This window comes from Hemiscyllium ocellatum, chromosome 37 (assembly GCF_020745735.1).
Source record: "Hemiscyllium ocellatum isolate sHemOce1 chromosome 37, sHemOce1.pat.X.cur, whole genome shotgun sequence".
NCBI lineage: Eukaryota > Metazoa > Chordata > Chondrichthyes > Orectolobiformes > Hemiscylliidae > Hemiscyllium > Hemiscyllium ocellatum.
Window position 1 is genome coordinate 23756764 of NC_083437.1, and position 15804 is coordinate 23772567.

The 15804-nt window shown below is 41.3% G+C and overlaps 1 protein-coding gene across 2 annotated transcripts in view; it reads left to right on the forward strand.

The window, feature by feature from the left end:
* Positions 1-878: 878 nt before the first annotated feature.
* The window catches only part of ube2j2 (ubiquitin-conjugating enzyme E2, J2 (UBC6 homolog, yeast)), a 39475-nt gene continuing 24549 nt past the window's right edge, over positions 879-15804 (forward strand). The window contains exons 1-4 of one of the 2 annotated variants that reach the window (XM_060852153.1): positions 879-1104; positions 9085-9161; positions 11555-11685; positions 14677-14717. In XM_060852153.1, the coding sequence (XP_060708136.1) occupies positions 11555-11685; positions 14677-14717 (172 nt within the window). In that variant the 5' untranslated portion in view covers positions 879-1104; positions 9085-9161. The remainder of the gene's footprint in view (positions 1105-9084; positions 9162-11554; positions 11686-14676; positions 14718-15804) is intronic. The other variant, XM_060852152.1, reaches the window with a different exon arrangement.

Sequence of the window (15804 nt, forward strand, 5' to 3'; positions counted from 1 at the left end):
GGTATGAGAGGTACCACCAGCGGGAGTGTGAGCACATGGTGGATATCCGGGAGGAGCCACTAGGGGGAGTGTGTGAGCACATGGTGGATATCCGGGAGGAGCCACTAGGGGGAGTGTGTGAGCACATGGTGGGTATCCGGGAGGAGCCACTAGGGGGAGTGTGTGAGCACATGGTGGATATGCGGGAGGAGCCACTAGGGGGAGTGTGTGAGCACATGGTGGGTATCCGGGAGGAGCCACTAGGGGGAGTGTGTGAGCACATGGTGGATATGCGGGAGGAGCCACTAGGGGGAGTGTGTGAGCACCTGGTGGATATGCGGGAGGAGCCACTAGGGGGAGTGTGTGAGCACCTGGTGGATATCCGGGAGGAGCCACTAGGGGGAGTGTGTGAGCACATGGTGGGTATCCGGGAGGAGCCACTAGGGGGAGTGTGTGAGCACATGGTGGGTATCCGGGAGGAGCCACTAGGGGGAGTGTGTGAGCACATGGTGGATATCCGAGAGGAGCCACGAGGGGGAGTGTGTGAGCACCTGGTGGATATGCGGGAGGAGCCACGAGGGGGAGTGTGTGAGCACATGGTGGATATGCGGGAGGAGCCACGAGGGGGAGTGTGTGAGCACATGGTGGATATCCGGGAGGAGCCACGAGGGGGAGTGTGTGAGCACATGGTGGATATCCGGGAGGAGCCACTAGGGGGAGTGTGTGAGCACATGGTGGATATCCGGGAGGAGCCACTAGGGGGAGTGTGTGAGCACATGGTGGATATCCGGGAGGAGCCACTAGGGGGAGTGTGTGAGCACATGGTGGATATGCGGGAGGAGCCACTAGGGGGAGTGTGTGAGCACATGGTGGATATCCGGGAGGAGCCACTAGGGGGAGTGTGTGAGCGGCCCGGGCCGGACGCCCGGATGGGTTTAGCTGCTGCACCAGGCCGGGCCCGTGGCCGCCATATTAGCGCCGCCGTCGCTTTTCCGTGGTGCCGGGATTCGGTTCATTTTCTCGGGGAAGGACAGGCGGCGAAATCCCGCCGGGGTGGCGATCCGCGGTGCGGCTGCTCGGCCAGGATCCCGTTCAGAAGGCGCTGGGACTGGATTTCATGTCGAGGTAAACACCGAGGGCCTGCGGGCGGAGGACGGACGGGAGGGAGGGAGGGAGGGCCGAGGTGTCCGGCTCGGGCCTGGGGGGCAGAGGCGGCTCGGTGCCGGGCCTAAGCCGACCTCCCCATCCCTCTCCCTCACCGGCTCCATCCCCTCCGGGTGTCGCTGAGAGCCCGGGAGTGAGGTCTCTGAGTCTCTGTGACACCCGGAACTGCCAATGGGTTAAAAATCCAAATGAAATCTCAGCCTGATGCTGTGTGTGATCCCTGAGAGACAGCTCCCACTGTGACCACCCCGTCAACAAAGCGGCTCTCGGAAATTTGAGCTGCCGGCTCCCTTCACCGTGATGACTCTTTGAGATCCTGAGGAAGAAACACGCTCAGAGATTGTTGGAGATACTCGGCAGATCCTGCAGCTTCTGTGGAGAGAAAACCGGTCACTTCTGAAGAATCGAAACGTCGACTCCCCCCCCCCCCCCCCCCCGATGCCGCCGGACCTGCTGAGTTTCTCCAGCATTTTCTGTGTTTGACTGGAGAATAGCTAGTGTGGCACCTTTATTGTTGAAGAAGGTTAATCGGTATAAACCGGAAAACTAAAGGCCAGTGAGTCTATCGAAATTTCTCATGGACATCATCTTAGTTTGGAGAAGCAAGGATTAATCAAGGAAAACCAACATAGCTTTATCAGGGAATCATCATGTCTGACAGGTTTGATCCAGATGTCGAGAGATAACGAATTGTGTGGATGAAGTGCAGTGGATGTAGTTGGTATGGATTTTGTAAGGCTTTTTCATATGGGAGACTAGTCAAGAAGGTAAAAGCCCATGGAATCCAGAGCAAATTGAATCTAAATTTGGTTTAAAAGCAGGTGATTGCTGAAGGTTGTCTTTGTGATTAGAGGCTTGTGTCTAATGATGTACGACAGGGTTTGGTTCTGGATCCCTTGCTGTTTGTAGTGTACGTTAATGTCCTAGACATGAATGTATGAATTTTGATCAGTAAGTTCACAGATGATACAAAATTTGGAGGTGTGATAAATGTTGACAAGGAAAGCCGTAGACTACAGTATAACGTAGATGGTCTCATCAGATTGCCAGACAACAGCAAATGGAATTTCATCCTGAAAAGTGTGAGGTGATGCATTTTTGTAGGACAAGGGAGTACATGATGAATGCAGGATGCTGAGAAATACAGAGGATCAGAGGGATCTTGCTGTGCAAGACCACAGTTTCGTGAAGGCGATCTGATAGGTGGATAACGTGATTTAGAACACATATGCAGTACTTGTCTTTTATTAGTTAAGGTATTGAATAAAAGAGCAGGGATTATGATGGAGATATGGTTAGGCCACAGTTAGAGTGCTGTGTGCAGTTCTGGTCATCACACTATAGGGAGTATGTCATTGCACTTGAGAGGGCACAGAGGAATCTACAGGACTTTGCCTGAGCTGGTGAGTTTAAGCTTTTAAGACTAGATAAGCTTGGGGCTGTTTTCCTTTGATCAGAGAAATCTGAGGAGTGACCTAATTGGGGTATGCTACAATGGGGGTCATAAATAGTAAGAAACATTTCCCCTTAGAAGGATCCATAACCCATGGGCATAGATTTAAGGTAAGGGCCAGAAGGTTTAGAGGAAATTTAAGGAAGAATTTATTTCACCCAACAGATGCTAGGTATCTGGAGCTCACTGCCTGAAAGAGACAGAATCACTGCATATTCAAGTACAGTATTTAGATAATCACTTGAAATGTCATATGTACAAGGCTTTGGGCCAAGCACTGAAAAATGGATTAGAGTAGATAGGTACTCAATAGCTGGTGTGATATCGTAGGTTAAAGGGGTTCTTGGTGGTGTATGACTCTGTCTCTAATGTAGGGCATGAAGCAGCCAATTTCTGCACAGTAAGGTCAGTTATGTTTTGTGATATTGGCTGTGATAAATATTGGCCAGGATGCTGGAGGTTTTTTTCCTGCTCTTTGAAATGATGCTGTGGGATTGTTAACATCCATCATGGGAAGAAAACCATGTCTCAGCATTTTAACAGCTCGGCAGAAAGGCAGCACCTCCTACAGTGCAGCATTTTCTAAGTACTGCACTGACTGTCCTCCTGGAACTTTGTGCTTGAATCTCTTGAATGAGACTTGAATTCACAGCCTTCTATCTCAATGGCCGTTGCACTGCTGACTAAATCATCGCTGATAAACACCCCGGAGTTTTTCACAAAGACCCATAACCAAGATTGTTGCATAAAATTAAGGCACTAGAGAATAGGTTATCCTGGATGTTTGTAAGGTTTTGGCTAAGATATGAAGTGACAAGTACTCGTTAAGGGAATGATACTGAACTCGAAGGCTGGATCCTGGGATTTGTTGCTGGGGCTTCTGTTCTTTCTGGTGTACAATGTGGTTTTGGAAATTTTGCATTTTGGACCAATTTGTAATTATCAAACTTAGGTGTTGATGTGAAGGACTGGGTAAGCAACAAAATTGGACGCATTCTGCAGAAAATGATGCAGGCGAAAGAGCTGAGGATCTGAACGGAAAACCTTGTTGAACATAAGTGCAATGTTAGTGGTGGTGATGAGGGGCATGTGCCATCTTGGACTGTACAGAAAGGAGCAAGCACAAGCCCAGGAGCTGGAGATGTACACGTCACTGGTTCGACTCCATTTTGGGTATTGGATGCTTCTAGACATCATGAAACAGATTTGAAGGAAGGGCAACTAAGTTCATTAATGTATTGGCCAAGATATAAGAAGAAAGATGCACTTAATTTATTGAACAAAAATAGCTTGGGGTTGATCTCAAGATATTTTGGATGTTGAAGGAAATAAACAAATCCATAAACATTGCTCAAGGTAACTTTCGGTATTTTGCAGAGCATAGCTCGTTTGAACTTGCCTATTGCAGTTCTGACATACCTGCTGCCACTGGTTATCAGAGTAAACAACCAGGCTTGTTTGTCTAGGCAGCACTGTCTTCACCATTATTGTTGTAAATAGTCAAGTGAAATACTTCCAGTCAGTGTTGCTAGTCTTCATTTGAGTACTTATCTCCTGTTTAGTGTTCATGCTACTCTCACAAGACAATTGTGTTACAGTGATTTAAAAGGAAAATGATTTCCCTCAAATAAACAATCTTGCCAATACTCTTCAAATTTGTCACCTTAGACCTGACTAAAATTTTATGTCAACACATGGTTCACATTTTATGATTAGGTCTGGACAGATTCAGTACCAATTGAAGTGTTGAGATTCTTTGCTACTGGCCTGTACAGCTAGGCTGCTCCGAATCGCTGGTACGACGTAATGCACTGAAATGTGGAAAATTCTTGGGAAAACATACTTTTCTCGTACCCAGCACCACCTCTTGCTTGTCATAGCCCTGCACATGATAAGGGAAGTGTCACCATGATGTTTTGGCAGGCATTGTGTAGCTTGTGTTTGGCCTTTAGTCATCTCACTAGCTGAAAATATTTGTATTCTGCTTCTTTACAGAGCTAATATCCCTGCCACTCAAGGAGAACACAAAAGAGGCTGCAAATGTATGTCCACAGTGTGTTCTGAGTGGGCAGATGGTGTATCAATGTTAGGAAATGTGAGGTGTTTACATTGGTCATAGACTAGAAAAGCAGAATTTCTTTCATGCAGTGAAACTGTAAATGTTGATGTTCAGGGGGAGTTTGGATGTACTCCTGCAAAGATACAAAATTAGCAACAGTTGCAGCAAGCAACTTATTGCAAGGGGATTACAGCATGAGAGTAAGGAAGTCTTGCTACAATTGTACAGGGCTTTGGTGAGTTCGTACATGGAGTATTGTGTGCAGTTTTGGTGTCTACTTGTAAGGAAGGATATACATGCACTGGAGACCGTACAGCAGAGGTTCATGAGATTCATCTCAGGCCTGAGAGGATTGTACTGACTACCGAGAGGCTGAGTAAACTGAGTCAATGTAAGGAGAAATTTCTTCATTCAAAACGTTGTGAATCTTCAACCCCAAATAATTGTGGGTAGTCTGAAATAAAAACCAAAAGTGCTGGAGAAGCTCAATAGATCTAGCAATATCTGTGGCAAGAGAAACCAGGTTAATGTTTTAAGTCTAATGACTCTTCTTTGGCACTCTGAAGTTCTGAAGGATAGAAGAAGAATCATATTGGATTCACAATGTTAGCTCTGTTTCTTTCCCCACAGATCCAAATCATCTGGATTTCTCTTGCACTTAGAGATGGGCGGCACGGTGGCTCAGTGTTTAGCACTGCTGCCTCACAGCACCAGGGTCCCAGGTTTGATTCCAGCCTCGGGTGACTGGGTGGAGTTTGCACATTCTCCCCATGTCTGCGTGGGTTTCCTCCCACAGTCCAAACATGTGCAGGTTGAGTGAATTGGCCATGCTAAATTGCCCATAGTGTTGAGTGCATTAGTCAGAGGGAAATGGGTCTGGTTGGGTTACTCTTTGGAGGGTCGGTGTGGACTTGTTGGGCCGAAGGGTCTGTTTCCACACTGTAGAGAATCTAATGTAATCTTAGTGCAGATGGAGAGATAAAATAAACATAATTTTCATTTATTTAAGTATTGTCGTTGATCGTGTTTATCAAAAGATTGAGGGCTGCGATAGCTTTTTGAAATTGCGCAATAGGAGCAGCAAAGTGGAGTTGAGGCAGCAGGTCGGTCATTGTCAATTGCTGTTACTTATATTCTCTTCCACCCTGATCTAATTGTTATACTTTTAAAGGTTTGTGTATCTGAATCTCTTGGTCTTTTAGTCATGTAGTGCATATTATAAACCTACCAAATTGCACTATCTCTCGCTCTCTGCATTAAATTTCATCCATAAAGTGAGGTGTTGGCCTAGCAGTATTATCACCAGACTGTTAATCCAGAGACCCCAGGTAATGTCCTGGGGACCAGAATTTAAATATTACCATGACAGATGTGGAATATAAATTCAATAAAAATCTGGGAATAAAGGTCTAGTGTCTGGGAAGGAAAGCCATCTGGTTCATTATTGTCCTTCAGGGAAAGGAGTCTGCTGTTGTTGCCCGGTCTGGCCTACATATGACTCCAGATCCACAGCGATGTGGTTGACTCTTAACTACTCTGGGCAATTAGAGTTGGGCAATAAATGCAGGCCTAGCAGCGACGCCAACATCCCCTGAACGAAATTTTTAAAATGTGTTCAGTTTATTAATCAGCTATTAATTGCTCAGTCATCTCAGCAGTTAATCATGCTGCCTATTTTTGTATCATTTGCAAGTATTGGGATTCTGACACAGATCAGAGAATCCTTGAAAGAAGAGCTGTATTCCTAGTGAACCTCCATCCACACTTCTGTTCCAGCTGCCTGTCTGTGAAATAACCATATTGTGAATTTTCTTTATGTAAACATTTTTAAAAATAACCTATCTGCCAAACACAGCTCTCTATTTTCAAATATGTACTGCTTCCTTTACATTTATCAACAGAGACATGATTTAATTATTTGTATTTTGACACCTAGAAACTTACCCATTTATTTTTATTTTCTTTATTCTTTTGTGGAATGTAGGTGTTGTCCATCCCTAACTGCCCTGAGTGTCTTGCTTTGATTTAGGGGGTAGTTAAGAGTCAGCCATGTTGCTGTGAATCCAGAGTCACACATTGGCCAGGCCAGGTAAGGATAGCAGATTTCCTTCCCTAAAAGACATTAGAGAGCCATGTAGTCTACAAAGAAAATATGAACAGGAGTAGGCTATTCAGACTTTTTGAGCCTGCACTACCAATCAAAACGATCATGGCCAATCATCCAATTCAGTAACCTGTTCCTGTTTTCTCCACAGTTTTTGATCCTCTTAGCCCTAAGAAGTATATCTATCAAGAAGGCACATGACTTCTGTCAAGTGACTGGCAGGACACTATTGTAATCATAGATGGTACTGCTGAATTTACAAACAGGCCAGAAGCCATAGTTTTATGACAATCCATGGTATCATGGTCACAATTACTGGTGACCAGCTTGACGTTATTTTTATTGAACTTAATTTCCACCAGCTGCCATGCTGGACTTTGTCCCCATGTCCCCTGGACATTATCTTGGGCAACAGGATTACCAGTCGAGTGACATTACCACAGTATCCCTGCATTTATACTGTTTATCTCCTTTTAGCAAAGGTCAATCTGTCCAGAACTGTGGCAGTACTTCCATATTGAGTAATGTTTGAGCTTGTGATCTGTTTCTGACTGACCTCAGCATTCTAAAGTCCAAGCAATCAGGGCTAAAGTTGCTTCCTCTTTGTTTGAATTCTTTCCAATAATACTTCATCTACAGTAATCTTCATCTAGGATCCTTTCATTCTCATTTTCACATTGGGAAGCTAAGGTGTTCATTTAGTATTGCCAGTCAATTCTTTGTGTTTACTAAAATGTTTTCCTTGACTATATTGTTTTACTTGCCCTTTCCCAAAATTGGCATTTTCTTTCTCTGTTCCACCTATTTTCATATTTTCTTTTCATTTTTCTAATCTATTGTTTGCATTCCTTTTGTGTTTTCAGAATTCTAGATTTTGCTAGTTCCAGGTTTGACAATGTGCATGTTTTTAAATTAAATTTGAATTTCTTCATTGAAGGAGCTCCAGCTTCTAATGCAGCAACTTTATCTCTGGGAATTGACCCCAATGTGAAAAGTTCCCACTCTTTGTGCAGTGTTTTAGTTCATTTTCCAATTTATCTGGGGTTCATACCTCACTGTAAAAATTTTCCTCATTTTGTAATATTTTAGCTGTTTCCAGATGATGTTGACCCCTGTGTTCATGACTGACTCCAAATTATTTCCTTAACTTACCCAGCGCTGTAAAACTCAACTGATCTTGAAAGTAGTCCTGGACACGTCGTAGAGACCCCTCTCCTTTGATGCCTCTTTCACTGCTCTTACTTCATTTTATTTTTCAATAATTGCAGCCATTTATTATAGTTGTTTTGTTTCTATTTTCTCTTTGTCTAAATAACTTTTGCAGTAGTCTTTGGTCGTGTATACAATAGGTATGCAAGAGAATAGAAGTTCCCTTAACTAACCACGAAGGTTCAGGTTTTGCATTATCTGTATGTTGGCCCTTCTCTTCCTGCTGAAATTGTTCCCTCTTGAATATTACCGAACCAGGAGTGTTTAGTTCCTAGTCCTGCCTTTGCTTAAGCTGCATTTCTGTTGTTGCTGTTTAATGTTCCCAGTAGGCTGTTCAAAATGCAGAGTATTCTATAAACAGCATCCAAAAGCACTATCTAAATCAGTATGTTTCAAGACCAATAAAGAGTGAAACATTGCTGATTTAAGAAACTGAATTTGGGTAAATAACACTTTTTGGAAAGTAAGAGAGCAATTAAATCACGGCACTGCTCGGTTCAGAATAAAAAATAAATGTGCAATGAATCCAAAGATAAGGAAAACTCAGTGTGGTTAAATTTGATCTGGCTCAATTTAATTAGATGGAATAGTTAGTAAACAAGATGTCTGATCAAACATGGGCAATTTTCAACTACGGAACAAATTTAAGGCAAACTCCCCCACAATGGAGTTCAGTGGAAAGATAAATTAAAAATAAACCTAAAAGGTAGGGCTCTTAAAAAGTCATGAGGGAATGCATCAAAGGGAGGAGATTAAGAAGACTAAAAGAAAACATGAACCAGATTAGCCAGTAACAGGAAATTAATGAAGGCCATCTATAGACATTTTAAAAAGTGTGAGAATAAGTAAAGAGGAGGACTGTTAAGGAGGAATGGTGCAATCCAGTTTTGAAAGTTATGGGAAGATGAGAGAGCTCCTAAATATTTGGTGACAGGTTTTTATTAAATGGTAGCAATAATGTCGGGGAACCAAACTGAAGAGAGAATCATATTCTGCCGAAGTTAGCACACTGCATGTTGGGTATGTTCCTGGGCTCTGACACAGACCCACTGCTGTTGACGGAAATCAGAGAGGCAATAGCAGAGGTTCTGATTGCAATTTTTCAATTTTCCTTAGATATACAAATTGTGCCATGGCCTGAAGGGTAACCAATGTAACACCTCTGCTCAGGAAAAGAGAGGAGGATAAACCAGGTAATTATTGATGAGCTAGTCTAATATCAAGTGTGAGTATACACTTAGAATCTATTCTTGCAAATAAAATTAGTTAGGCATTACAAATGTATTAATTAACTAAAAACTGCCAGCATGGGTATATTAAAACAAATTATATTTGACAAATGTTTTGGAAAACCTGGTCAGTTGGACTTGTAACGTGAATGTAGCTGGTGTGCTGATTATAGATTTTTCAGAAGCCATTTGGATGAATTTTCAGAGGGTGCAGGAGTATTGTACAAGAGATAACAAACCCTAAACAAAGCATTAGTTTTAATGGGTATTGCTTAGATTGAAGCTTAGATGGAAGTTGTGTCCTGGGGTCAGCATTTTGTTTCCTGAATATTTAGATGATTTAGACTTGCGCACAGGAAACATCGGAATTTGGTGATAACCCAAATTAAAATGGTTGCAATCAATGAGGGCAATTTTGTATCATTTGAGGAAGATATAGGTGAGCAGAATGCACAGATTTTGCCAGAAACAATTTAAGTGCCAGTGAATGGGAGACAATAATGAAGTTATATAGCCAGTGGTTTGGCCACAGTTAAGAGTTTTGTGATCTCCCTTAGGCCTGCTGTTAAAGGATGGAGATTAAAACTATTGAGAGTATAGTGTAGATTTACCAGATTAATAAATGGGTGAAAACAGTAGCTTTTTTTGGGTGTAGATTTGCTTGCTGAGCTGGAAGGTCCATTTCCAGACGTTTTGTCACCCTACTAGGTAACCTCTTCAGCACTGGGCCAACGGGCGAAGCACTGCAGATACTTCCTGCTTTCTATTTATGTTTGGGTTTCTTTGGGTTGGTGATGTCATTTCATGTTCTTTTTTCTCAGGTGGTGGTAGATGGGGGTCTAACTTGATGTGTTTGTTGATAGAGTTCCAGTTGGAATGTCATGCTTCTAGGAATTCTTGTGCATCTCTGTTTGGCTTGTCCTAGGATGGATGTGTTGTCCCAGTCGAAGCGGTGTCCTTCCTTATCTGTACATACTACATTGGACAAAGAGGCAGAAAACTAGCCACCCGGATACATGAACATCAACTAGCCACAAAACGACATGACCCTCTCTCACTAGTATCCTGACATACAAATAAGGAAGGACAACACATCCGTCCTAGGACAAGCCAAACAGAGACATGCACAAGAATTCCTAGAAGCATGGCATTCCAACCGGAACTCTATTAACAAACACATCGAGTTAAACCCCCATCTACACCCCCTGAGAAAAAGAACCGGAAATGACATCACCAAAGGAAATAGCATCACCAACCCAAAGAAACTCAAACATATAAATAGAAAACAGGAATCAGCAGCAGTGCTTTGCCCGGAGGCTCACTGAAGATGTTACCTAGTATGGTGACAAAGCATCTGGAAATGAGCCTTCCAGATCAGCGGGCAAACCTACATCCAGAACATCAACCTGAGCTACAAATCTTCTGCTTTATTAAATTCAAGCATATTTGTGACTTTGAAAACTGATTAAATCTGCTCTTAGCCTCCTTAGTGGAAAACAATCCTAGATTCCCTGGCTGTCAGTGTAAATGAAGTTTCCCCATTCCGACTAAATCTCTACTGTCCCCTCTGCTAGCCTCTATTGTTCTTCCCAGAGTTGAACACAAAACTCCATCTGAGGATAACTAGTGTTTAATAGAATTTTAGAATAGCATCCTTGCTTTTGTAATCTTAGCCTCTGTTAATAATAAAGCCATGTGCTCTTCTAATACTGTTCTCAACAGTGCTCTGGTGCCTTCACCGATTGCTTATGTACACACACCCAGGACCACTACCACATCCCTGCTCTTATTGTTGACATGTACGTCCATTTATATTTCCTTCCCCTGTTCTTCCACCAAAATGTATCATTTCTTTCTTGTCATGAGAAATTTAATTGGTGACGTGTGCCTATTTCATGAATCCTTGTTCTTAACTTTGTTACCATCCTCCTCATGATTTACTACATTTACTGACATGGAGGAAACATACTGCTGGTCCTGTAAAAGGCAATTTCAAGAGCTGGGAGTTCAACAAGATCTCCAGCCCAGCAATATTCAGATTACTGTTGCTGCATGTACTAGCTGGAAGGAACATGCATTTATATAACTTAGTTTAAGGTGTAATTTTTCCATTGTCTTCAAGTTATCTCAAGGTGTTTCATGTCCAAAGATTTTTTGAACTATTGCTCAGTGCCATGTGAAACTTTGTAAACCCATCTTATCAGTTTGTACTGTAGACCACCACAGTCACCTTCTCTGGAAATGATCTTGTGTGTGTTCCTTGCACAAATAGCTTATGCTGTCTATCTAATGAAATAAAATAAAAGCTTAAAACCCTTTAAACTGCTGAATGAGATAATTGTTTTTGTTTAACTTAGATGAGCAACAACAGTAATAAGCGAGCTCCAACAACAGCAACACAGAGACTGAAACAGGACTACCTTCGAATAAAGAAAGACCCAGTGCCTTATATCTGTGCTGAACCTCTCCCATCTAATATTCTTGAATGGTAAGTACATATAGCATTAATAAATTTGCTTAATAAATTGTGCATATCACATCTCACCATCATCGTAGTTAAAGGTGAGGAAGCTGATTCAGCCAGTCTTGCTTCTCACTGGTTATGAAATGACTCTGAAGTCCACACTACATTGCAACTTTTAATTGAGACTCAATTTGTTCATGATTTTTCACTCCACTATTCTATCCATGTACTGATCACTGAATTGCCTTTTACTAAATTCACTCTGTATTTCCCATGTCCACTAACAATTTAATGTGAAATATGTTTCAAGCTTTTCCTTCCTGTAACTATCTTCCTTTAGTGTCCTATCTGTCCAAAATATGAAAAGCAGAATTTTCTCCAGTTTGAAAATTTCTTGAAACCAGGCTGGAGACATTTGGCTTTTCTCTTAACTACCTCCAATGTTTGAATGATACTAAACAGGGCACAGCACAGAAGTTGATGTCTGTCCAAAGCACTGCTCGGTTTGCTGTTGACATTTTGTGCTTTGGGCTCTTCTGTTTTGGCTTTTATTGTTAAACATGGTTTAACACACTGGCTGAAAATGTTGTGTCCAACCTGATGAGCCTTCTAGGTTTGTTTTGTTTCCAAATTCATCTGAAGCGAATTATAGTAACCTTTCATTTTTAAAATTTGTGCCTGATTATCACTTATTCCGCTGTGATATTGAATTCTTCTCTGTGAGATGGTGCGACCATGCTGCAGTTTCTGTCTCGCTGATGCCAGCACTGTCTAAATATGGATTTCTATGACACACTTTCCTTACTTTGCTCCAGTTTTATACAAAGTAGTGAAAGAAATTTGACCCTGTAACTATGGGCACTGAGCAAAATAAGTCACTAACTGAAACCAGTCTCATTCCTAAAAATAAATCCTAAATCCTTTTGGCTGTTACTGGTTGAAACTGTAACTAGGTAGGACCTGAACCAATCAAATTAAACAAAATGTTTTGTCAATAATCTTTGACTTATCATTCTACTTTCTCTCACTTTAGACAAGAGGTTCAGAATAAAACTGTTACCTTAGGTTTTAGTATGTTTTTGTTTTGGCTGGTGCTGTTGCTAGATGTTCATTTCAGTGCTCTTTATTTAGCTAGGCTATCTGTGATAATGGTGATGGAGGAGTATGAGATGCTGTAAGTTGAGAGGTTTCAGGTTGCAAAGTTCTGGGCAGTTAATGATGACAATTGCTTCCTGGATGCCTAGTTTTTGGGCTGCTACATTCCAATTCTTGCTAATTTATTAGTGACTGCCAACAAAGCTTGCTTCAAGATCTTTTGTCTGCACATAGTGTAGATTGCCTAACAATAATTAATTGTATGCAAAAAGACAACAGGCATTACCAATCTTGGAACCCGACAACATGCTGGCCTCTTGAGGGATTTCTACAGGACTTTCTGTGGGCATATTTAGGCTAATGGAAAAAGAGGGAAATTCCAATGATGAAACCCAACTCCCACGCTGCCACCATTTTGTTTACCAAGGTGTAAAGGGTGTGAATGTCCTGTTTTGCTATTTTCAGTGAGGCTGCGTCTACATTAAAGGAGATCCAGTGTAAAAAAAAGTATTGGAATAGTCGTCATTTATGACTTTATATCATTGTATGTAGAGGTCCATAAACTGTATTTGTTACCAGAAACCCTCTGTGACTTTACCAGAGTAGCTGAAAGTGCAACTAACTCTTGTCAGCAATACAGCCACGTACTATATATGCAATATAAATTTCCAGTTGTGTTTACTATTCTTTCTAAGAATCAGAATAACTGTGTAATATTTTAAATGTTGTAAATGTTTCTATCTTATGGATCAATGGTGGTAGGGTGGGGTGGGGGAGCAGAACCCTGCTGCACCATAAGTTATTTACCTTGAGGTCAGTAGTTAACCTGAAATTTGTGTTTTCCAGTAGAAAGTACTTGATTTATCACCTTCTTTTCAGTTTATCATTTTATAATAAACTGCTTACTGCACAACTTGCTAAATATATCCCTTCTGAATGATGATTCATAGTTGTACAAAATTTGAATTTATTTATGGTTTTACATTAGATATTTAAGTGCTATCATTTAATTAGTTAATCTCTGAATATCAAATGAAATGTCCAGTTTTCCAAAATCCACCCCCTTGCTCTTGTCCCCTTCACTCACACTGATAAGGAGCATCAACAACCCAACATTGATGTAGTCTCAAGCTAATCATTGGTTTATTGATTTAAATTAGTCATATTTGGGTTTCCAACTGGTGACAAGGCTAGTTGCTAATATTTTGTACGTCACTGACCAAATCTCTGCACCACCTCAATGTGGCTGCAACCTTCAGGTTGTAAAGGTACTTTTTATTTTTAGAAATTGCTGTCAAACCAATTACAAATTGGTTTGGAATGATATTGATAAGTCCTAGCCATCAGTAATTTGTGGCGCATTTTTAAAATAAATGAACATTAAAATAATAAAAATGTGCAGTGTCCCATGTTAGATCTCTCATATTGCTATCTCTGTGCTATCATTTGTAGCTGAAAATATGTTGCTGGAAAAGCGCAGCAGGTCAGGCAGCATCCAAGGAGCAGCAGAGTTGACGTTTTGGGCATGAGCCCTTTTCCAGCAACACATTTTCAGCTCTGATCTCCAGCATCTGCAGTCCTCATTTTCTCCTATCATTTGTAGCCAAGGCCTTCAATTTTCTACAAGATTATCAGAATATAGCGTCTTAATAGGTTAAAGTGTATCAAATGCTTTATGGTAACCCTGTATTCACTAGTGTATAATTACTGCAGCATGTTCTTTGAGAAATTTTACTCTGTTTCAATTCTCCACCACCAGCAATATACTGTAAATTCATTTTTAGGCATAACATGCTGGTCAAAGATTTAAAATCAAAGCTTAGATTACAAATCGCCTTGTGTGCGCTAAATTTAAGCACAGAATTCTGGAAGTAGAATGAGAAAAAAATGGTTTCCTTAACATTTACTATTTTTTGCTAGGCATTACGTGGTACGAGGCCCTGAGAAAACACCTTACGAGGGTATGTATTGTTCTCATCTGATAACTGGCTGATATATTAATATATTCTGTTTGTCTCACATTCATTAGTTGTTATATCATCATATAATTAACTGCTGCAGAGTCTGCAAAATATATCCTTTATTGACAGGTGTTCATTTATTTTCTGTTTCATGATTTGGCAGTAATGGCAAATTTCTTAATGGTTCTGTTTCAAAATTTTAAGTATTGTCATTTAATTTCTTATCCACTGGCTATCAAAGGTGATGTACAACTTGTGTGTTGGGCAGTTTTCTATTATCAAACTTTTTCTGAACATTTAAGGTAGGGCAAAAATATTGTCGCAGTAATAATGCTTTATCATGTCTATTAATGATTGGATTTGCTATTAAATAAGAATGTCATAACATCAAGACCTTTGCTTTAAATTAAAGCTTAATGGTAAAGAAATTCTGTTGCCCCACTGAATACAACGGGATCTCGATCAGATGGTCCAATGGGCTGAGAAGTGGCAGATTGAGTTTAATTTAGATAAATGCAAGGTGCTGCAATTTGGGGAAGCAAATCTTAGCAGGACTTATACACTTAATGGTAAGGTCCTAGAGAGTGTTGGTGAACAAAGAGACCTTGGAGTGCAGGTTCATAGCTCCTTGAAAGTGGAGTCGCAGATAGATAGGATAGTGAAGAAGGCATTTGGTATGCTTTCGTTTATTGGTCAGAGTATTGAGTATAAGAGTTGGGAGGTCATGTTGTGGCTGTACAGGACATTGGTTGAGCCACTGTTGGAATATTGCGTGCAATTCTGGTCTCCCTCCTATTGGAAGGATGTTGTGAAACTTGAAAGACTGAGAAAATATTTACAAGAATGTTGCCAGGGTTGGAGGATTTGAGCTGTTGGGAGAGGTTGAATAGGCTGTATTCCCTGGAGCATTGGAGGCTGAGGGGTGACATTATAGAGGTTTATAAAATCATGAGGGGCATGGATAGGGTAAATAGACAAGGTATTTTCCCTGGGTTGGGGGGTGTCCAGAACTAGAGGGCATAGGTTTAGGGTGAGATGGGAAAGATGCAAAAAAGACCTAAAGGGCAACGTTTTCACGCAGAGGGTG